At 34.0% G+C, this 24,198-nt stretch overlaps 1 protein-coding gene across 1 annotated transcript in view; it reads left to right on the top strand.

The window, feature by feature from the left end:
* Nucleotides 1–24,198, top strand: part of NBEA (neurobeachin) — a 166,210-nt gene that overhangs the window by 6,185 nt on the left and 135,827 nt on the right. The window contains exons 2-6 of the mRNA XM_087937881.1: nt 15,797–16,028; nt 18,808–18,908; nt 20,048–20,143; nt 20,589–20,710; nt 23,779–23,905. Of these exons, the coding sequence (XP_087794007.1) occupies nt 15,797–16,028; nt 18,808–18,908; nt 20,048–20,143; nt 20,589–20,710; nt 23,779–23,905 (678 nt within the window). The remainder of the gene's footprint in view (nt 1–15,796; nt 16,029–18,807; nt 18,909–20,047; nt 20,144–20,588; nt 20,711–23,778; nt 23,906–24,198) is intronic.

A 24,198-nucleotide genomic window follows, 5' to 3' on the forward strand; every position in this document is an offset into this window, starting at 1 on the left:
GACAAAGAAGTAACTTTGTGGCAAATTCTTGCATTTGTGATCTACACAAGTCTGTAAAACAGTGGTGTCAAACTCAGGAATGTCAAGCTCAAGGCCTGCGGGGGACTTAGATCTGGCCTGTGCCCCCCCAAAACAGTGAAGGATTGGCCTGCGGTGCTTCTACCAGTGGAAACAGAGCTTGGGAGTGAAAATGGAGCATCTCTGAGCTCTGTTTTTGCTGACAGAGTGCTGCAGAAGGTTGTCATGGCTGAAAACAGAGCTTTGATGAATGATGTTCAGCTGGCCATGCCCCCTGCCCACACCCCCTACTCCTGAGGTCAAGCAAAACCATGGTGGCCCTCAGTGAAACTTGAGTTTGACACCCCTGCTGTAAAGCAAAGGGAAGCTGAAGGAAGAATATAAGCATAGTCATGGTTTCACTTATTGACTGCTTTGCTTAATGACTGAGTACAGTGGTTGCTGAATGAGGATTACTTGTAATGATTTGGAGCCCTTGGGCCCAGATTTTTGGTAAATATAAATTAGCTCAGATATTTTTGTTAATTTAGATCTTAGAGATTGTTAATATATAGATAAAATAAGTGATAATGTCAATCTGATAAGTGGCTAATCAAATGCTAAATATCCAAGGTGTTTTACAAGTCATATTGCTCACATGTTACTAGGTTTTTGTACATTTACAGGTCACATTTTTACAGAGCAGCATGCAATAAATATAAAACAAATTTTAAAATTTTGATAATTCAAAAGGCCAGATTATATAAATACAATTCTACTAATCATAAAGTAAATAATTGTCAGAATACTAGACTTGAATACTAGATTGTCTAATAGAACTGTGTTATGCTTTGCACTTGATTTGAGAAGGTGCTTTAAAATGTATGTGAATAAGATACAGTACCTCATAAAACAGGATCATGTGGCAGCTGCAGGAAACGTACTGCATTGCACACCTCTGTTAATTAATACGATAGAACAAGGAAACAGCAGTACAGTTGCTAGGAGAAGGAAGTTCCTGACTGGTTAGCCTAGCCAAATTTTTAAAAAGTGTACATGGAATATCACCAAAAGGAGTATATACTCTTATAGGACTACCACAGATATTGAAGCCTCTGAAAGTAAACTCAGGAGAGAATGAGATTGGAACATGACAGAAAAAGAAAAGTCTGCCATAGCATGTATGGTGAATATATTTAGATGTCCTAAGTTAAAAATGGGCTCCAGGATATTCCTTTTAAGCCCGTTATCACAAACTCATGTCTGAAGTCAAATATAATAATGGCACAAATTGAGGACATTTTGTATATTAAGCTCTTTTTATTTTGTACACATAAATTTATATCCTTATAATAATTACAGACAAAGTGCTAATTGCATGACAGCAAGACTATAGAGATGTTTCAGTTTCCTCACTTTCTTCCAGCTCAACTTATGTTTATCTATAAATATAGATCATGCCTTAATAACATTTTAATACTCTTAAGCAGATTCTTGAAAACCCTAATGTAGGAGCATTGTCAAATTCTGGAATCTTTGGACTTAATTGTTCCCCCATGGATTTGGAACTTTTAGATTATCGTATGTTTTAAATATGGTAATTCCTCTTTGCTGGCTTGGCACTCTCTTTTTTAAATGGTCCTCACCTGGTGTTAATACAAGCTGAAAATGGTTTGAGCAAAAATATCATAGAAATATTTTACTTAATATTTTTGCCATAAGTTCATGATATTACTTCCTTAGTTTAGAATTAATGTTTTTAATGTGTTGAAGTATAAGACCTAGCACTCCTGGTCTTATTTATTAAAACAAAGTATAGGTCAAGGAAGTGGAGGTGTAATTGTTTATATACAGTATAAAATGTATGCCTTAATGACAGTTAGGGAAGTTCTTGACTTTGACTGGTGAATGTGTACATGAACACTGAAACAAAAATACTTTGTATATATTAAATAACTTTGATTAAACTATTTGTTTATAATTTTTCCGTAACATATATTTGATACTAACTTATTGGTGTAATGATGGTTTTTTTAAATTGTTGATTATTGATTTTTTGATTTAAGGAAAATTGTATTGAATGGTTCTAAGATCAGAATAACATTTTGAAGATAAATGTTGTTTTGATAAACGCTAAGTATAGCAATAAATCAAATTATGTCCTATTAATTAAATGCAATTGTCTGAGCTAGAGTTGTATAGGTTAATAAATCCCATGTATCACATATTGAATTTTTATGCATAATTAGAAAAAAAAGTTGATAGAGAACAAGGCACAGAATGTTCCAAGTTAGAATACATTCTGCTTTATTTTTTCTCCTCCAGCATATGTTGTACGGCAGTGTCTCCTGTTATTTCACATTCATTATACATACAAACATGTACTTTTCATATCATATTAAAAAATGACATAAAAGTTACATTAACATAACTAGTATTCTTTCGTTTTCAGGAATTGCTTTCAGGAATGGTGTATATTACTTTTGTTGTAACTGATATATTACTATCAACCCTAGGAAGGAGACAGTGGCAAACTGTTTCTGGAAACCTTGCCAAGAAAACTTCAGGGAAATGTCTAGGTAGTCACAAAAGTTACTAGAAAGTGAAAGTAAAAACCAACCACAAAACCAGAAACCAAAACCCTTCCATTACCGTAGTTATGCCTGAGATATTTTCCTATTAAATTGTTTGTAATTGGTATGCAATATATCTTGAAAGTAGATAGAGAGGTGCATGTGCATTTGCTCTTATACAAATAATTCTCTCCAGTACTAGTTATATAAATTTTATTATTTAAACAATTTTATTATTTAAACAACTTTTGAAACTGCATTTTTTCACATCTGACTTGGAATTCAGAACAAGATTTTGAAGATGAGACTGGGTTAAACTTTTAATGGTTATCTTTGAATTCTGTGGTTAAATTAATGAGCTGGAACACTACATAGTTCAAAAGTTAATTTATTAACACATAAGTAAAGAAATAAAACTTCCTAAAACCTCTTAAATCACCAATTTCATGTTATAACAGGTGTATATTAAAATCAATATAGGGAGAAAAAAATCAATTATAATTATAATTATAAAAAATAATACAGTACCTTGATTAAACCTATTTTAATGTATGCTACAGATAGGCTAGTTTCTCAGCCTGCCATACTTCTGTTATAAGCCTTTTCATAACATACGGGGAAGCTCTTCTAGAGGACATACTCTCTTTCTCTTCCTTCCTTTTTTTTTTAAACACTTGTGCTAATTAAATCTCAGGATACTTTAAAACATCATTGATGGTTATGTGGCTTTCCTTGACAAATTCCCATTTGGATAATTATATTGTCTATGTAAACTCATCCTTTTAGTTTTTAGTTGATATAGGAATCTTCCTTAATTTCTTAAGGAAGTATGGAATTTTGTATATTGTTTAAAATAGTAGTTTAAATTCCTATTACAATTGTAGTGTACACTTAATTGGTTTAAAATCATAAAAATGTTTATAATTTTTCAAGATAAAATGTTGGTAAGGAGAAGACATTAACATTTAGATTCTGAGCTTGAATTGGTGATTTATGCATATATAATTAGCAATATTTGTAATATTTAATCAAAGCTGCACATATTTTAATTATATATTGGAGTCTGAAAACACACATTTACTCCTTAATAATATATCAAAATGTGATTTGTGTACTTTATACTCATCTGAATTACAATCTTATGCATATTCTAAGACAATCTCTATTGAACTGAATGAATGCAAGGATGGGATGAATCTCACTGTCTCACTGCCTTACTTTCTAGTAAGGATGGGTCAAGTCGCAGATCGTTGAGCGCTTTTGAATAGAGCGCTTTTGAATTTAGCGCTTACCAAGGAATGAGCTCTTTTCTGGCGTGCTGGTCAATGATGGGAGGAATTGGAAATCTCTGAGTAGTTTTCAATTGAGCTTTTACTGAGGAATGGAGCTCTTTTCTGGCTTTCTGGCAAGTCTCGGGCGTTAGGCTTTCCACCTCTCTGCCTGGACCTACAGAGATTTTCAGGCTTGTCGCCTGGCGCTGCCCGTGCCCGCCGGAGCTCCTCACGCTGCCGCTACTGCCGGTGCCATCTTCAAAGCTTAGATGTTGCCATATTGCTGCTATAGAATTTTTAGAAAGGATAAACAGATTCACCAAGTGTATGTTAGTACTTCCACATCAAACTACAGTGGAACCTCTGGTCACGCCAGTAATCTGTTCCAGGACTTCGGTCACAATCCGATTTGATCGTGACCGGAAGCAAGACTGACTGCGCATGTGCATACAAAAAAATAAATAAATAAGGTGCTGCATGGGAAATTGCAATGGCTGCTTTTGATCGCTCCCCGTGGATGTGTTCACGACCACAATGAAACTTTTAGTGGATTTTTGGGTTGGCACCTGATTTGGTCATGGTCACAAGCTTTTGTGACCTGAGGTTCTACTGTATAGGGAAGTGTTGAATGAAGTACCATAGGATTTTATTCAGACTCTGTCTTGTAATTATAAATTATATGAATGAGAGTTAGAAGATAGTATATCCCTGCAGCTTGCAAGGTTTTCCAGGCTAAGGCAGGTTTCATAGCTTCAAATGTACTTTTCTGCAAAGTTTGAAACTACTCAAAATCTTATAAGATCAATACTGATGATTCTACAAAATATAAAAAATGCTTTCATGTATAGAGGCAGGTATAGTCTCATTCTATGCTAGAGTATGGTTTCTTTTTATAACAATTTGGCTTATGTTTGTCTTACTTCCTATACTTTTGACCCATTAGTATAGTTCATTTTAAGTACTCATGGCTTTAAAAAGGCCTAATTTAATTTACTAGCCTTTTCTATGGAAAGTTTGTGTTCATTAGGTTTTGACAATTCTAGAACTGCCCTAAAACAACAATATGGGATGTAGATCTCCAAACAAATTTAAGCAAGATGTCACAGTCTATTATATCCCTCCAGCTTATTTATCATTCAGAATCATGATTTTGAAATTTCTTAAGAGCTTAACTTTAGCCAGGCTGGATTCATTACCTTTAGCTATAGATCACTAGCATAGTTGGAAGTTGGTATGACAATGGCATTAAATAATTCATTCTTGGTTGTTGTGTTTATGGCAGACGTGGTCCATACTGAGCACATTTGACTCTGTCAATAGAAACTCATTATTGTACATACCACATACCACAAACATACTGTATACTATCCCTAAACAATAACGTCCACATCTTTAGAAATCTTTACAACAGTGCTAGGTGCTGTGTAAAAACAGAAAATGGTAGTACTGACTTCTTTGCAATTATAACTCTTACGATACTCATTCTAATTCTGTTTATTGATGGTTTTGTACAGTCAATTATATAACTACATACATTTGAAAATACTGTATGTTACTTTAAAAATAAAATAACATGAATATGTTGGACATTAAAATATATGAAATCTTGCCATATCAGATTGATAACAGTGTTTCTTGGATTAGTGAATTAGAAATATTATAGTTTGTCCTTGTAGATAAAAATACATTGAATGCTAAAAATATCCCCATTTTATGTTGATGATAACAAATTTTAATATCATTTAACATTTATAATTTGAACTTCATTTTTTTATATCTCTTGAACTTTTTCACTGTTAAATAATTGAGGGACTGCAGGATTAGGGGGGTCCTGGGATTTTTGGACATTGCACTGTTATATACGGGAGAAGACAAAACTCAGCTTGTCATGCCCTTTTAATTTATTTTTTTAAGTAAATTAATTTTTAGTCTTCCCCAGTTGTTACTTGCAATCTATTCTATATGCAAAAGTTTGTTAATATAAAATCATATTATTACATGTTAATAGTTCCTGTTAGTTTCTTAATATCATCTGATCTCAGACATCTCAAGAGAGTTGCATCATCACCTATGGGATTTTAATCATTATTTGCTTAAACAAAAGCAGAAACCTAAACAGTTTTTAACAGTTCTTTCCTTTTCTTATTTCCATGCTTCTATTAATATAGTGGAATATTTTTACATTAAACACTTGCTTGACATATTCTGCAAAACACCAAAGAAATTTTCTTATTCAACATGCTGCCGCAAAAATAGCCTTAGTACAAACTGTGTAATGTTTAGCTACTATTCTGTAGTAATTTTGATAATTGATACCAACATTGCAAAAGCAGAAATTCCCCAAGGTAGAGGCAGCCTACAATACTATAAATACTAGTCCCACATTCATAGTGATTGGTATGTTTGAAGTTTAACATCCATTTTGCTCAAAGTTTCCAGGACAAATGCAGTGTTTTTAACTTGTAATTGTCCTCTGATAAATGAATTAGAAATGTGAAGGTTCAGGAAAAAAAATAAACACTTTGACTGAACCCAGTTTGTGCTAAAAATGAAAATTTTTGGAAATACTTTAAAAAGCCCAAGGAACTGTGTTCTTTTAAAATACTGAACAAGTAGAACAGGGTGCACATATGTTTCTGTCTTATATCAACCCCAAATATTTTCTAAATATTTAATAGATAAATAATAATAGGCAGACTGCATCAGAACATTGTAGTTTTTCTTATACTATTCTAATTAGTATATACTATACTAATATAAGAAAGAGTGGAGAAATTTGTCTCAGTCTGAACAGTCTTTCAGTTTTCAGAAATAGAAGACAATTGAAGTGTAACCCTTAAAACAGTGATAGCAAACCTATGACATGCATGTCACAGGTGACACATCATAATTTTTTATTGACACACCAGGCCTCTAGACCTGCTGAAAATTGTGAGAGAAGTCCTTGCTCTCATGCAGCCTTTGAGGCACTGAAAAATCACATGAACATTCTTGCACAATTTTATGAGGCTCCAGGATACCCATGAGAGCAAGGCTCTTTTTTGCAGCTTCCAGAAAGTCCAGTGATGAAAGTCCCAAGGAGAGGAGAATTCAGTGAAGAGGTGCAGAGAGATCACCCCCACTTACTTGCCTACTGGGAAGAGAACAGGGAAGGGAGGGAAGGAAAGAAGGGAGGGAGGGAGGAAGGGAGAAAGGGAGGAAGGGAGAAAGGGAGGGAGGAACAAGAGGAAAATATCCTGTTTAACCTTCACACTGCTTCCTGTACACTTTTCCTACCCTGTATTGTTCTTCTGGCATACCCTCTTTGACTAATGCATTACTTCTTGCATACCCCCACATGTCTGCCTGACTAATGCTGTCCCCTGCATACTTTCCCTGATTCATGTGGCATCTCTTGTGCACCCGCAGGCACCTTTTCTGTCTTATACCACCCTACATTGTCCTTGACTCATGCGGCAACTTTCATACCTTCTTGTAACCCCCACATATCCCAACCTACACTGCCTACACATACTCCCCTGGATATCATTCCTGACCCATGTAACATGTCTCATGTACATTCATATACCCTTTGCAATCCCCCCTGCTTTCTCCCCAGTCACTACAAACCACTTACTTATCTCCTGGCCTTGGACGTGCAACTTCCTGTAGGCTGTCTTATTGACTTTTTCCTTGAAAAGCTTCTCACGACTAAATGATGAAGGTGGCAGGAATTGTAGGAAAGAGGGGGGAGGGAAGGGATATGAGGAAATAGTGAGAAAGGAAGAAAGAAAGAAAGAAAAAGGAAGTGACGGAGGGAGGGAAAAAAGGACAGAAGGAGAGGAAGGAAACTCAATGGTTTGGGATTCGTTGTCTAATTTGGAAATAAACAATCACCAGCCAAAACTTCCAAGAGAAAAAACAATGGTAATTTTATTCTTCACTTTGCAAAGCGGGTGGGCCATGCACAGGTAGATACAGTGGACATACCCTAAATCATCAATACATTTGCCTTATATTTTGTAGTACTTTTACAAATTTACCTCCCACCTCTTTTTCATTGGCTTAGTAGACTAGACTAGACTAGACTAGAATAACAGAGTTAGAAAGGATCTTGGAGGTCTTCTAATCCAACCCCCTACTAGGCAGGAAACCTTACACCACTTCAGACAAATGGTTATCCAACATCTTTTAAAAAATCTCAGGTGTTGTAGCATTCACAACTCTGGAGGCAAATTGTTCCACTGATTAATTGTTCTAACTGTCAGGAAATTTCTCCTTAGTTCTAGGTTGATTAGTTTCCACCCATTGCTTCTGCTTTCAGATGCTTTGGAGAATAGCTTGACTCCCTCTTCTTTGTGGCAGCCCCTGAGATATTGGAGCACTCCTATCATGTTTCCCCTAGTCCTTTTTTCATTAGACTAGACATACCCAGTTCCTGCAACCGTTCTTCATATGTTTTAGCCTCTAGTCCCCTAATCATCTTTGTTGCTCTTCTCTGCACTCTTTCTAGAGGGTCAACATCTTTTTTACATTGTGGCGACCAAAACTGAATGCAGTATTCCAAGTGTGGCCTTACCAAGGCATTATAAAGGGTTATTGCACTTCACATGATCTATCCCTCTGTTTATGTAGCCTAAAACTGTGTTGGCTTTTTTGGTAACTGCTGCACACTGCTGGCTCATATTTAAATGGTTGTCCACTAGGACTCCAAGATCCCTCTCACAGTTACTACTATTACTACTATAGTAATAACGATGTCACAATCTATCAAAAGTGTCTAAAATGAATACATTATTTCCGCCTCAATTACATTTCCCACTACTTTAATTCTATCTCCCCCTGCCCTTATTTACAAATTTCCTTTTATGGTCCTAGTTCCTAGGGGTGGTCTCTAGAGTAACTAACATATCAGTAAATTCTGGTAAAACTTACCTGCACTGCACATGTGTGTGCCTCCCAGCTGATTTTCGGCCCATTTGAGACTGATTTTGCCTTCCCAGAAGCTCAAGGGAAGCCTCTGCAGCCTCATGAGGCCAAAAAAATGGCCTTCCGGAAATACCGGAAGTGCACATTTTCAGCCTCCAGAGGGGAGGGCCTTTGGAGTTCGGGGGAGGCTGTTTTCACCCTCCTAGAGGGTCAAGGGAAGCCTCTGCAGCCTCGGGAGGCCGAAAAATGGGCATTCCAGAAATACTGGAAGTGCCCGTTTTAGGCCTCTGGAGCTCGGGGAAGGCCATTTTTGCCCTCCCAGAGGCTAAAGGAAAGCCTCTGCAGCCTCGGGAGGCCGAAAAATGGGCCTTCTGGAAATATTGGAAGTGCCAGAATGTTGTCAGGCTCCAGAGGCTTCCCTCAAGCCTTGGGGAGGGCAAAAATGGCCTCCCCTAGACTCCAGAGGTCCTCCGGAGGCTGAAAATGGGCACTTCAGGTATTTTTAGAAGGCCTATATTTTGGCCTCCCAAGGCTGCAGAGGCTTCCCTCAAGCCTCCGGGAGGGAGAAAAGGGCCTCAAATGGGCCGAAAATCAGCTGGGAGGCGCACGCATGTGCAGTGCAGGTAAGGGAGTGGGGTGGGGGTATTGCACACACATGTGCAGTGGGGACGGGGCACATTGCATTGTGGGTGCCGGCATGCGCGTGTGCTTTCGCCATACCACAACAGGTTCGCCATCACTGCTCTATATAGTACTACACAGCAGGTGAAAGGGGGAAGACAGCAGATAAAAGCATTTTAGTTAGTATTGACCTTGACAGAAATATGCAACAGCTATTATAAGGATGAAGTAAGATAATATTTAGAAGGGTCTTTCAAATGTTAAGTCTCTTTGAAAATAAATATAACTTCCATTTTCTAATAATTAATAGTAAAAAGTTCTGCTTTGCCACATATACTAAATAATAGATAAAGTATAGTTTCAAATGTGTTCAGGAATATAAAAAATATGCAAGAGTTTTCTTAGGACATTGTCAAATCCAGCTTCTTTCTCAGAGCAGGAAACAACTGAATTGATTGTTTGGCTCTGAACACATCCAGCACATCCACCAAAGGGAAGCCTATTATCTCTCTAGGCAATGTTTGTTCTGTGGTCAAACTGCTTTTACTGATAAGTAGATTTTCCTAATATTCTTCTTGTTCTAATAAGATGTTGATTGTTACCTATAAAGCACAGGGTCTGGTTATTTGAGAGACTACCTACCTCCAATTGTTTTTACTTCAAAAATACCTTCCAATAGAGTGGATGTTCTCCAGATCCCTTCGATTAAGCCTTGCTATTTGGGTTCTATCACTGTCCTGCTTTCTGGAACAGCATCCTCCCAAAGCATTCTCCCACACATCTATACTCCTATGGTTCTGGAAGGCCCTTAACACCCAATTGTGTTCCCATACCTGGGATTAGTGTGTCTATAGTGCAGCTATCATGTTTTTATTGTTATGATTATTTTTCATCTGGGCTGCCATGTTTAAATTTCATATTTTTAACAGTTTTAATTGTATATTGGATGTTATAATCCACCCAGATTCTTCTGAAGTTTGAAGCCATAATACACTTAAACAAACAAATTCAGTTGGAATCTTTCTTTATGTAATTTAATCCATTAATCTGGATCCTGTACTCAGATCAGATCTTGACCTTCTGTAAGATTATTTTTCTCTTTTTTGAAGAATGCTGTCATAACTCTATCCCAGTTGTTTTTCCTCATATAATAGTTAATCAAATTTAGCTCTTCTGGTCTCTCTTTGTAGAACATTATCTATTATCTCTGAAACTTTATGAGTTTCTTTGAATTCTTTTTAGTGTGGGGGTTCAAAACTAAATATATTACTTGAAATGGGGGTCTCATCAAAGCAAAATAAACGGGAATGAGTTTGTGAGTTTGAAATGGTTCTGTTGATATAGTCTTAATGACATTTACTATATTTGCAGTTACATTGTTTTGTTAATTTGTACTTAGTTTTCAAACAAGTATTTATTCAATATATTTTTTATAAATAATATTGTATGCAGAGATTGTCCATCTATTTATTTGATTTTTCTGTTCATTTTATTTTTGTTTTTGAAATTGAGAACTTTTGTCTTACTCTGTTAAATTTCATGTTGTTACTTTGAGCCCATTTTTCTAACCTATCAAGATAGTTTTGATTTTATTTTTGTGTTCTGTTAAACATCCCATTTAATTTTGTCATTTGCATATATTTGATATACATTCCTTTGACTTTTTCATTATGATTAAATGTACCTATTTCCACTTCTTCAAGTAAAACTTCTCTATTAATTAGTTTTCAAGTTATAGATATCTGATCCTTGTTCATTTCTTCGTTCTTTGAAAGAGAGTTTTGATTTTATTTTTGTGTTCTGTTAAACAAATCATCTAATTTTATGTCATTTGTATATATTTGATATACATTTCTGTCACTTTTTTATTGTGATTAAATGTTCCTACTTCCTCTTCTTCAAGTAAAATTTTTCTCCTATTTGTTGGATAAAAAGGAAGGGAAGATGATTCTATTCATTTTTGGTCTTTATTTCTCTAACTGGCATGTTGGCTGCTTGGTAGATTAATCAAGAAGAATGTAATATTTTACCTGGTTCATATGACACATTAATGAATTTGGAGGTAGTGAATCCTTAAATCATCACTACCATCCTCATTTTAGCCATTGACTATCCACTGCAGGATGAAGGCCTCTTCTGCATGTTTCCAACCTATAAGATCTTTAGCTTTCTTTTGCTGATTGGGCCTGCAATTCTTGTTGATGTTGTTGATCCATCTTGTTTTAGGTCTCTCTTGTGGATGCTTTTTATCTAGTGGGATCCATTCCATGATGGCCTTGGTCCACCTGCTATCAGTTTTTCTTGCTATGTGATTAGTCCATTTCCATTTTAATTCTTTTACTCTCTTGATGATACTGTACATTTTCGTTTGTTCTCTAATCCATGTGCAGGTCTTGTCTTGTAATGCCAAACATGTATCTTTCTATGGCTCTTTACATTACTCGTAGCTTTTGTATCGATTGTGAGGTTAATGTTCATGTTTCACTGGCATATGTTAGAGCAAGTAGCACATACTGATCGAAAACTTTTCTTTTCGGGGGAGGGAGGTTGTTCTTGAAAATACACTTAGCTTGCCAAATGCCTGCCAACCTCATTTAATAGGCCATTCAATTTCCTTTATTGTATCATCTTCCATTGAGATCCATTGGCCAAGATATATGTATGTTTACTTCTTCAGATATATATTTTTTCTTTCTTTAGTAAATTTATTATTCTAGAATCCTTAAATATGATTAAGGAAGGATATTGTAACTAGAGTGTGTGTTGATAGTTTGTAGTGGGTTATTTTTACTATAATCATAGTTCTATATTTATTTTGTTACTTATGGCCACCCACAGTCAACTTGTAACTCTAGGTAGATAACAGCAAAGGAAAAAACATAGTAAAATATCATATGAAAATAGATCACAAATACAAGTAAAAAAATTGTCTTTGGCTGAAAGATGATAGGAATAGCACTTAGACTTACATATGGCTTCACAGTGCTTTATGGCCCTTTCTAGGTGGCATATTGCCCCCAACAATCTGGATCCTCATTTAACTGACCTTGGAAGGGTGGAAGGATGAGTCAACCTTGACTGGTGCAAATCGAACTGCTGGCAGTCGGCAGAATTTTCCAGACATTCTGCATTCTAATCACTGAGCCACCACATCTCTTATATTGTGTTATACTAATACAGTAACTGAGGTATTTCATAGTGTACAGTACCAAAATGTGCATTTCAAATGAACAGATTAGTAGCTGGGAGTAGAGCATAACAGTTATAGCCAATGTCTTGTTTTCCTCTGAATAGAATAGAATAGAATAGAATAGAATAGAATAGAATAGAATAGAATAGAATAGAATAGAATAGAATTCTTTATTGGCCAAGTGTGATTGGATACACAAGGAATTTGTCTTTGGTGCATATTGACAGAGAAAAAAACATCCAGAAAATTTCCCCAAGTGCATTGGTGAGACAGTTGGGCAGCATCCCTGAATGCGGCTGACCCCTTTATTACCTTGATTCCTGCAGTGTGCAATAAAAATTCAGTACTAAATTGACTGAATGCATTTTCTGGTGATTGGAATTGTTGTTTTCAGATTATACCTAGCAATTAGGGAGAAAGAAAATGCTTACTTCCTGCAGCACTGATATCCTATTTTTCATAAGAAGAAAACTTATGGTAGAGCAGAAGTAGGAACAATTATAACATCAACAATAGTAATAATAAAATTTTAAAAACTTGTTCTTTACATTGATAATTTCAAATTTTTCATGAAGAAGTAATTCAGCTAGTTTTGTGGTGATCTATTGTTAGTGGTTAACAGTTGTATGAAGTTGCATCTGTATGCAATATGGAAGTTCCATATGGAACTTGAGAAAGGAAAACATTGTCCATGATGGGCTATAAATTCTCATAATACATTTGAATTTAATCTGAACTATAGTAATATGTGTGATATTCTGTTATAGTCTAAGACTAAGTGCTATTGTTATTGCTATATCACGCCACAGGCAAACAGAAACAGAAATCAAAGTCTGTGGCAAATCCAGATGTCAACTACTTTTAAATATATTGTGTAAACACTGCCACAGGATCTATAACATCAATCATAACTTCAAGGAAATGTATACTTGTTTCTTCTCTAGTGTTGTATATGCCATTAATTATTGGCAATGCCCATGACACTCTGCATTAGATAAACTTGGCAGTGTCTCTTAGAAGGATAAATCAATAAAAATTATACATCAAAAATAATATTCAAAACCAACAACATTTCAGTCATCTAGGATACTCTTAAAATGACATTGTTGAATAAAAGATAATAAGAAATACTGACTTCACTGTGAGAATGTTGAACTAGAATACAGGTTTAACAATATTTTTTAGGAACGGAGACCTAGTTTTCTTATTACACTGTTACTGAGAAAACAATGGTTATGCCTGGTTATTTTGTTAAACTATTCTGTTTCAGGTCTCCTTTCAATTTTTCCCCCCAATGTACTGTCTTTCACAATTACAGTTTATATTTTGCAACTGATGAAAAACTGACCTGCCAAAGCTTTGCTTATACTTTGTTGTTTTGCTCAAGTCTAATTGAGCTAATGAATACTTATGACCAAGTCCATTTGCAAATACTATTAAAGGTGCGTCTAAATGTCTTGTAAACTGAAGAATTTCAGTTAAGAGAGGAAAAGGCTCAACACATAAATAGCAAAGAAAGTAGAGCTAACTATTTATTTCCAACTTCCCCCAAAATACTGGTTTCTGTTCCATTTAGGAACTGATATTAATTTGGGGGATATAGTTTTTCATGGAGAGGAAAGGGTTTGGAATTAAAAGGTTTTAAATTAAAAAGACCAAGACTGGTGCTGAAGGTCAAATGTGAAACATAGAATGACATCAAATTTCCCACTACGGTTTTTTATTTACTATAATAGCAACTATATGTGAAATGAAATAACAATTCAAACCTTAGGAATCTTATTGTTGCTGGTGTTTTATTATTTTGAGATGATTTAAAAAGATGCTATGTGAAAGATGCTTGAAAATTAGTACAACACTGATTCATTTAGCCCAAATTATTGTATATATTATCTTGAAAGCTTGCTGTATGAATGTTTATTAATATGTGTGCTGCACTGGAGACTATTATAAAATGCCCATAACACCATTATTTCTGTGACAGTATGGATGGATTCTGTGTGGTAACTTTTATTTGTACATAAACTAGTCTGGACAGTTAACTAATAAAACTGCTTCAGGATGTAAGTATGTATGTATGTATGTATGTATGTATGTATGTATGTATGTATTATTTAATAATAGAGGTAAGCCCTTGAAAACTATATCCTATGTCTCATTATTCGCAATGCCTTTTTTATAAATTAAAGAGTTGGACTACTGAACTTCAGTCTACATAGAGGCTTAGATAGAATCTGGAAATGAAAAAAAAAGTTATTTCTGTCATGTATATATCATACTGTGAATGGATTCCTGGCTATAACAATGAATATTAAAATCAAAACATGAAACATGAAGTATTGCAGATGACATGAATTTATCCTATGTTTTCTAAAAATAACTGTGTTGTTACTAGCTTCTATTGCATTCTCTATAGTTCTCTTAATGAAGGTCCTAATAATATATAAAGAGACTCTGAGTGAATAAATAATGTCAAAGTTTGGTGGCTGTTAATAAACAATCAGTTTTGATTTGGGCCTGATCTATCCCCATATAAATCTTACCAAATTCAGCTCCCACTATCACTATGAATTTCTTACCGCATACCACTGTAGAGATGGGCTCTACAGGCTTATCCTTCAACGTAAATTTCCAAAGACTTTTGTAAAAAAAAAAAGTGATAGAAAAATGGAATTTTATTTAAGTTTTCTAGCCTTTGCAAGTATAAAGCCTCGGTGGTGCAGTGGTTACAGTGAGCACTGCAAGCTACTGCTGCAGCCAGTTGCCTGCAATTTGGCAGTTCAAATCTCACCAGGCTCAAGGTTGACTCAGCCTTCCATCCTTCCGAGGTGGGTAAAATGAGGACCCAAATTGTTGGGGGCAATATGCTGACTCTGTAAGCCGCTTAGAGAAGGCTGTAAAGCATTATAAAGCGGTATATAACTTGAAGTGCTATTGCTATTATGATCATATGCACACATAGTGATTTTAAAATATAATTTGATGTTATTCTATTAATTTACCATCACATATATCATATATTTTAATTAATATCAGACTATTTACAAATAAGTATCTAGGTTGCAACTCTAGAAAGACAGTGAATAAAGAAACTCTTTAAGGTAACCCCCTAAATATGCATTCATTTTTATAGATCACAAAGTAGTTTATGAACATAAAAAAAATTAAATGAGTTTGCCTGAATCTTGAAAAGATCTAGTAAATTAACATTTTCTTTTTTCTGTTTTAATTTTCAGTTGGTTGGTGGAGAATTTGATCTAGAGATGAACTTTATAATCCAAGATGCAGAAAGTATAACATGCATGTCAGAACTTTTAGAGCACTGTGATGTAACATGTCAAGCAGAAATTTGGAGTATGTTCACTGCCATCCTTCGTAAAAGTGTCCGGAATTTACAGACCAGTACAGAAGTTGGTTTAATTGAACAAGTGCTATTGAAGATGAGTACTGTGGATGATATGATTGCAGGTATAATTTATATAATAGATTATCATAATCCAGGCATTTTATTAACATTGTATATGAGCTGATTAATTATTAAAAGATATTATCTGAGAATAGTTTGGAATTAAAAAGAGTTCAGACTATTTTGTAATTAATGAAATTACAAAGTATTTTAAAGAAATATGAGTAGATTATGATTATTGCTGATACCACTTTCTCAGACTCCATTTTTAAATGTTTTTTTTAATTCTCTCAAAAATAAAATTTTGAAAGTTTGTATTCAGTTTATTTAGTATATTCAGAAAACATTTGTGAACTTGAACTGGGTGGTAAACAAAGTAAATCAAACTTTAAATTCTGCAGATGTTTAAGAAACAGTATCTTAATGTTTGTCAGGATTTCAGTAAGGATCTGATGATAATTCTTGAATTGAACCCAGGAAATGAACTCTGATATTGCTATGTTAGCCACTAATTTTCTCAGATAACTTTTAGAGATGCCCTTCACAAACAAATTTATTTTATGTGTCATAAAGTTGTTTAAAATAATGAATGAAATTTAAAAAGGAGGATAAATCAGTCTTGGTATAAATCTTTCCATTTATCTGACTGTAAATCCTAAAAGAAGTTTTAGAGCATCTGTTGCATTTTTTTTCATTGCCGTGGGAGATATTTTCATAGTACCAGATGAGAAAGCTTCCTGGAAATTCTTATGCGAACATGAAGTAGTCATTATGTTGTTCTAGATTATTAATATGACCTATTATCACTGAATCTTACTTACTTTGACTTATGGGATAGCTGTAAGTATTGGGATTTGCCTATATAGAGTTAAATCAAAAATATGAATTAAATATCTCAACTTCTGTAAATGAAGAATTGATACTGTGGTGTTTAGAATAAAATGTATTTGATGCCTGAGTCTGTACTCTGCATACTTATTCCAACATTCTCCCCAAAAGATGCTACAATATTACATTGTGTAATTCTGAAGTATGAAGGCCAATAATGTACTGGACTTCTCTCCATTTTTCAATATCATTGCTATATGTAATGCAATAATAAAAATCCATCTTAGAAGCATAAAGTTTATTACTAAGCTTAAGGTTTGTAAAGAACAAGGATCCAAATGGATGACTGGCTTAAAGAATAAAAATTAATTTTAGCCAATTTTAACTTCTTTAATATGAGGAACATAGATAACTGAGTAAATGTGATAATGCTGTTCAAAAGTGAAGACAAGATATATAACTAAGCCCCTTTTAATATGAAAAAGAAAATCCTATGCCATTTTCTGTTCCAACTCTCTAATAATTTTATCATTCAAAGTTATATACAAGGACAAAGTGTATATTTAGATTGTTATTACTAATAAAGCAGTAAACTTTATAGTTCCATGGTCTGAAATTAAAATATTTCCCTCATGTGTTTTAAAGATACAGAATGAGATACCAGGAAATAATCCAGTTGTGAATTTTTTTCAGTGGAGAAGAAATGAATTGTTAAGAAGTCAGATAATGCTCAATATTCACTCAGTTAAATTAAGAAATAACTCCTGGAAAATGTTATGAATTTAAGAATATTATTTGGAGGATGGAGTATTAAGTTTTCAAAAAGTATCCAATGATTGATTAAAATTTCCAACTATTATGTCTTTAATTTTCTTTATATACACCTATTAAAACAATTGTATGTTTGTTTTGGAGAATATCTGGTAGTCTATAAATTTTTTTGCAGTACTAGACATTGATCATCAGTCTGGAGATCTTCAGCTTAGAAAATTTATCAGAGGTAGTTCTTGATTTATGATCAGAATTTCCTTTGCTAAGCAAGGCCATTGTTAAGTGAGTCAACTCAATTTTGCAAACTTTTTTGTTATGGTTAAGCAAATCACTGCAGTGATGTTAAGTGAACCATGCAGTTGTTAAGCAAATGCAGATTCCCCAAGTGACTTTGTTTGCTGGGAAGCTTGCAAATGGCAATCACACAACTCCAGGATGCTGCGGCCTTCATAAATACATGCTAATGGCCAAGTGCCTCATGACCATGGGTATGCTGCTGCAGTCATAAGTGTGATGACTAGTCATAAGGCACTTTTTGAGTTGCTAAATGGCTGGTTGTAAATCAAGGATTATCTATAATTAAAGTTTCAATGTATCTTGCAAATTTACAGTTACTATTTGCATAAAATAGTAGGCCGTAATGTCACAATTGTGAGCTGATTGCCAAAGTTTTGGATTGTGATCATATGATCATAGGGATGGTGTGACAGCGAGCAACTATGACGATTGGTTATATTGCTACTTATTCAGCACAGTTGTAACTTTGTATGGTCACTGAACTAGCCATCATAAATGAATGTATAATTGCAAAAGATAAGATTAAAAAACAATATTCTTACTTCAAGTTAAGGTTAATGGTTGGTAAAAGCTTCTGTATAATTACAAAATAATCTCTGATCATTTCAGAAACCTGTTGAAATAATAAAGATTCTTCCCTGGATCAATATTTCTTGCATTATTGCAAAACTTTGTATAATGTTCAGGTTGTTATGAAAAAAGGGAAAACTCACGATATGAACTTTTTATCCATCCATTCAATTGCACAAGTGGTTTCGGCTTTTGTCATGGCAGATCTAAGAAATCTGTACTTATTGTTATTTGTCTGAATTTTGCAAGACAGTCTTTAATTGCTGGGAAACAGCATTCAGAACTAATATTTTTAATAATCAATCCAGTTTGTACTTTGAAATATTTATATAAAAAAATTAAGGAAGCAATGGAGTAATTTTTTTTTCTTTGAAGATCTTCTCGTTGATATGTTGGGGGTTCTTGCCAGCTACAGCATTACTGTTAAGGAATTGAAGCTTTTGTTCAGCATGCTTCGTGGTGAAAATGGAATCTGGGTAAGCTATGGCTAATGCAAATATAGTTATCACTTGTTTAATTAAGGTGTAACATTAAGTGTAATTAAGCATTTAGCAATTTTTTAATTTTAAGTCAGCTTTTGATGACTTCTTTAAAAAATTTCTAGTTTATTTGGAAAACTACATATATAAACTAATATACAGTATCTCGTTGTAAAGTGAATAAAATGAACATTAACTATAAATATAGATACTAGTAGCATAGTGGTTGTAATATCAATTTATTTATTTGGTGAATGGCAAATACATGGACTTATAGTAGTTCAAATGTTAATATCCAGTCCACCCAGTTATTTAAGGGCAGGGTGGTCTATGTTTAAAAAATCAAACATTGAGCCGGTGTAAGCTCTTGATGGACATTAGGATACAATGTGATGGATATTTTGTTGATGAGCACCACGTCACACTGAAGGGTAGAAACAAGACCCCACTTAAACAATGAGTCCTGACAGACACCATGTTGGGTACGGATCCTGTTCAGAGTTGACCAATGCTGGTGAGGAAGGTCAAAACCTGGCACCTTTTGTGTAGGGTGATCTATGTAACTGCCTGTATCTGGATGTTCAGCAGCCCATTTGGCTGTCCACTGTAAGTTTATGTCAAAGTTGTTGGACAGCTGTTGAGCGGGTATGAGCAGGTTTCCTGAATTTAAGCCTGCCAATTGATAGCTGAGAAAGATCAGCATGCACACGAAGAAGTGAGTTTCTCATAATTTTGTTGTATTCCTTCACTAAGGCCTCCTTGTCTTTATAGGGTTGGTGGTGCTATGTAACTCAAGACGGGGAGCCAGCAAGTAGGAGTAGATTTTATGCAACCGCTTATGATCCTCATTTTATCATTTAGTTTAGCATCGATCTTGCTAGCGTGGCAGCTGTTAAGCCAAATGGTGCATTATTCAGCTGTGCAATAGACTTACCCTAGTATTGAATGTAATGTTGAAATACAACTGGTGAGACCAGATTCATATGGTATATATGAGGGAATTCATTGGTAATTTTAAGCCTATAACTTTCTTCTGAGGGAAATTTGAAAAGAAATTTGTGTGTTCTTTCATTCTTGAAGGTGAAGTGGGATCAAATAAATACAGTAAAATAATTGTACAATTTTGTTTTTGATAGCCTAGACATGCAGTCAAGCTGTTATCAGTCCTTAATCAGATGCCACAGAGGCATGGTCCTGATACTTTTTTCAACTTTCCAGGATGCAGTGCTGCAGTAAGTTTTAAGTAATAATTTATTGATCATAGTAAAACTTAAATCTTCTTCTAATGTATAAATATGCTTCTAGAAGCCACCTAAAATACATGTTTAATTGTTTTATTTATATAGAATTAGTTTGAATACTTTTGGAGCTTTGATATCTGAGAAAGATATTCAGAATGATTTTTCTTGGTAAAACAGTTACTAAGTGTATTTTGCTACATATTTCATCCCCCAGAAACTGTGCATTATCCATGCTAAAGAAAGAAATGAAAACCCCAAGCACAGACAGATTTATTTTCATCCATTTTCCAAATTCTATTATCTTTGTATGAAGTATGCTGGGATGACTTGGATCAATGCACTGAGATTACAAATTACTATTTAACTATTTGGTATTTTTGCAAACATTTTTAGTTTTATAAGATAATAATTAACTTTTTCTCATTTTTTCCCATAGGCAATTGCATTGCCTCCAATTGCCAAGTGGCCTTATCAAAATGGGTTTACGCTTAATACTTGGTTTCGCATGGATCCATTAAATAATATTAATGTAGATAAAGATAAACCATATCTTTATTGGTAAGTATCATTGTGACATTTTAGCATTTAATTAAATTAATTGCTTGCTAATTTTTTTTAGCAGAGAAAACAGGACTTTTCAGATATTGTTATAACCAGATGGAAATAACCAAAGAAAAGAGAAAATCTTTATACTATAGGCTTCTGTATGTTTCCTCAGTATCTTCCAGTCTAACTTGTCTCACAGGTTGTTGTATTAAGAAGAATTGTAGGAAAGAATATTGTGTGTTGATGGAGGAAAGCTTAACATAAACCAAACTATTAAATAAGTAACCTTTTTCCAATGTAACACAGAGGATTCTTATATAATGCAGTGACAAATGGATGCTGTAGGCTTTCCTAATAATCAGTGATACTAAACATAGCAAGAATTACATTTAAGTAAACATAAGATTGTGACTTTGAATAAATATAGTTTGTACTTGATCATTTCTTTCCATATCCAACATTATAAACTATTGGGTTTAGAAATGTATCACATAGGACCAGGTGTTAAATTTGAGTCAATATTATAATAAAAATGTGACAAGTCGACACATTCTACACTTCAGCTTCACTTAGTTTCCAAATAAGCTCTAGTTTTCAGCAAATTAGCAAGCAAGCAAGTTAGTTTCTCTTTCAATAGAAAGACTCAGAGCTTAACATAGCTTCAGAGTTGCAGAGCTTAATATTGAGCCATGCCTAGGCTACTTCTAGTTTCAGTTTCCAAACAGTCCTCAATGGCTAACTTAGTTGCTATGCCTATTACATTGGCTGACCTTGTTACCATGCGCTATTCCAGTTCATGAATATACTCTGACAGATAGTTTGTTGTGTTGATGCATCTGCTGGAACAAGGAGTTTAACGATGACAAAAATATAGGGAATAAGGAAAGATGACAATGACAAAAGGAACATTCTGATATCTTTTGCAATATCAGACATGTACCCCAAAGTGATGGAACCTGGGCATGATTCCATTATTCTGCTTTAGTCAGATGTATTGCATTAGGACTGCAATATCTGGATTGCAAAAATGCAGACAACCCTTAAGTAGAAGCAAATAATTAGAATTTTCTAGATCTCTTTGTTTCTATCTGGTGCATGGATTTTATAGCCCAGATAAGGTAGCCTGCATTGCATGACTGGCACTGTGTCCTTAAATAGATTAGACTTGTGTAAAGACAATGTCCTTTATAGTTTTCACATACCCTGTGGATATGCCACACCAAACTGGGTCAGCTTTGTATGAATTCATTAGGGATTGCTTTCATTGATACTCATTTCTACCACAGTCTTTCTCTCCACCAACTTGATAGGCCAAAAGAAAGCAATGATGCTTCATCTTTCTCCTAATTAAAAAAAAATGTATGGGAAGGATTGGGCAAGACTCTGGGCACATCAAAAAAATAACATTTTTTAAAAGAATATAATTGAGGTTTTTTTTTTTTTACTGCCTAGAAGTCTATAAGTAATTAATTTCTGACATCTGGAAAATTCTCATTATGTATAACTCGAAAAATGCAGGACTTCTCTTTTACCTTGGAAGTATACGATAAACAGTCCCCGTCAAAGTATTCTTTTGTCGTTTAACTTTGAGATATATTCAGCTGACTAAAGGTAGAGAGATCATTCCACAGGTCAGCTATGTATAATTGTTAATTCAATGGTAACTCTGGGGTTATAAAACAAAATGTCTGTAACAGTCTTTATGGAACAATGTTATATAATGTTAATGTCTACTGTTGTTAGTCTTGCTTTTATGTGTCAAGAAATCTTTTACGTACCGAGAGACAGTCTCTCTCGTCTCCCGTGATCATTCCCACATACTATTACACCTGTTAAGGGCATTAAAGTTAATTAATGTAATAACTGCTCTAACAAATCATTATTTCTGAAAGGAGTTATGCTTTATGATACGGAGGGTGATATTCACTATTTTTATATTATATTTGTTAAGAATTTAATTCTAGGGAATCTATGAAAATAGGGGGGCTCAAAGTTCACATTCAGTGGTATGAAATACATATATATATATATATTGACTTTTAGTCTTACATAATCTAGAATACATTTATAATGCTACTGTGAATACAGTTTTTTCACTTTTCTTTAATGAGATATTTATAACCGTGATTTTGAATGCTGGTAGACATTTTGCAAGCTTTTTCCCACTTTCCTCATTATACTTCAATATCTGATAACATCCCTGCAATACAGATACTATCTTTAGTTGCCATTATGCATAGATTTGGTAAAACTTATAATGAATCAACATATTCTGCTGATTCTATTTTTGCAGGAATAAAAGCATTTTGTTTTACTAAAAAGGGTTTTTTTTGTATTTGTTATTGTCCTTAAGCCTATAATATTGACACTCTGAATTTACAGTTTTAGATCAATTACAGGTAGTCCTTCTTAAGACCACAATTGGGACTAGCAACTCCATCGCAAAGTGACACGATGTTAAGCAAAATATCATATACCATGACACATTAATTCATTTCTGCCATGGTTGTTAAGTGAGTCACCTGTCACTGTTAAGCAAATCATGATATGACCTCTTACTGCTGGCTTCTCCATTTACTCTCCTTGATAGTCAGGTGTTAAGCACGCAACTGGTGATTATGGGGCACTAAAGCAGCTATAAATACCTGCCAGTTGCAAAACGGCCAAATCTTGATCATGTAACAATGGGGACACTGCAACAGTTGTAAAGTCTATTGTAACAGTCTGCATGGTCAAGTTTAAATTGCATATTTTTTTTAAAAAAAGCTTTTCAAATATGTAACATATTTTGTTTTCTATTTATTTTTCTTTTTAAAATTTTCTTTTATCTTTGTATACTAACAGAAACAAAATTTAAAAATCATAGTGAAGGTAAGATTTATTTGCAGCTTTTGAAATACTGCAAAAACGTATGTAGTGATTTAAGAAAAGATGCAATAAATTTTTTTTCTCTCTTGGGAATGATATGAATATTAAAAACAGTTTCATTCTATTAATTTAATAATGCATAATGATGCATAACATAACAAAAATTATTTTCTTGGAAACTTCATTTCAAAATATATTTTTTAAATTTTCAGTTTTCGCACCAGCAAAGGGGTTGGCTATTCTGCACATTTTGTTGGTAACTGTTTAATAGTCACATCATTGAAGTCAAAAGGCAAAGGTTTTCAACATTGTGTGAAGTATGATTTTCAGCCTCGTAAGGTAAGCACAAAATGCTTATATTAGTAATTGTAAGAATTTTCAGAGAGTATCAACTGATTTTATAATTATGATTAAAGTTATAGTGGTGAGACAGGCCAAATTTTTAGTTTTAATCTTTGCATTTTGGACAGTTTTGAAGTCGTAATAAATGCATGCAAAAGTCAAGTTGTCAGAACAAATATATGTGGCAAAACAAAATTCATTATATTAAACTAAATTTTTGCACTTTTCTATAAAATATCACTAAATTATTTGTATTTTTACCAAAATTATTAAATTAAATTGTAGAGTTT

The sequence above is a fragment of the Pseudonaja textilis genome, chromosome 7, assembly GCF_049901715.1.
Source record: "Pseudonaja textilis isolate UNSWEBS1 chromosome 7, rPseTex1.2, whole genome shotgun sequence".
Classification (NCBI taxonomy): Eukaryota; Metazoa; Chordata; class Lepidosauria; order Squamata; family Elapidae; genus Pseudonaja; species Pseudonaja textilis.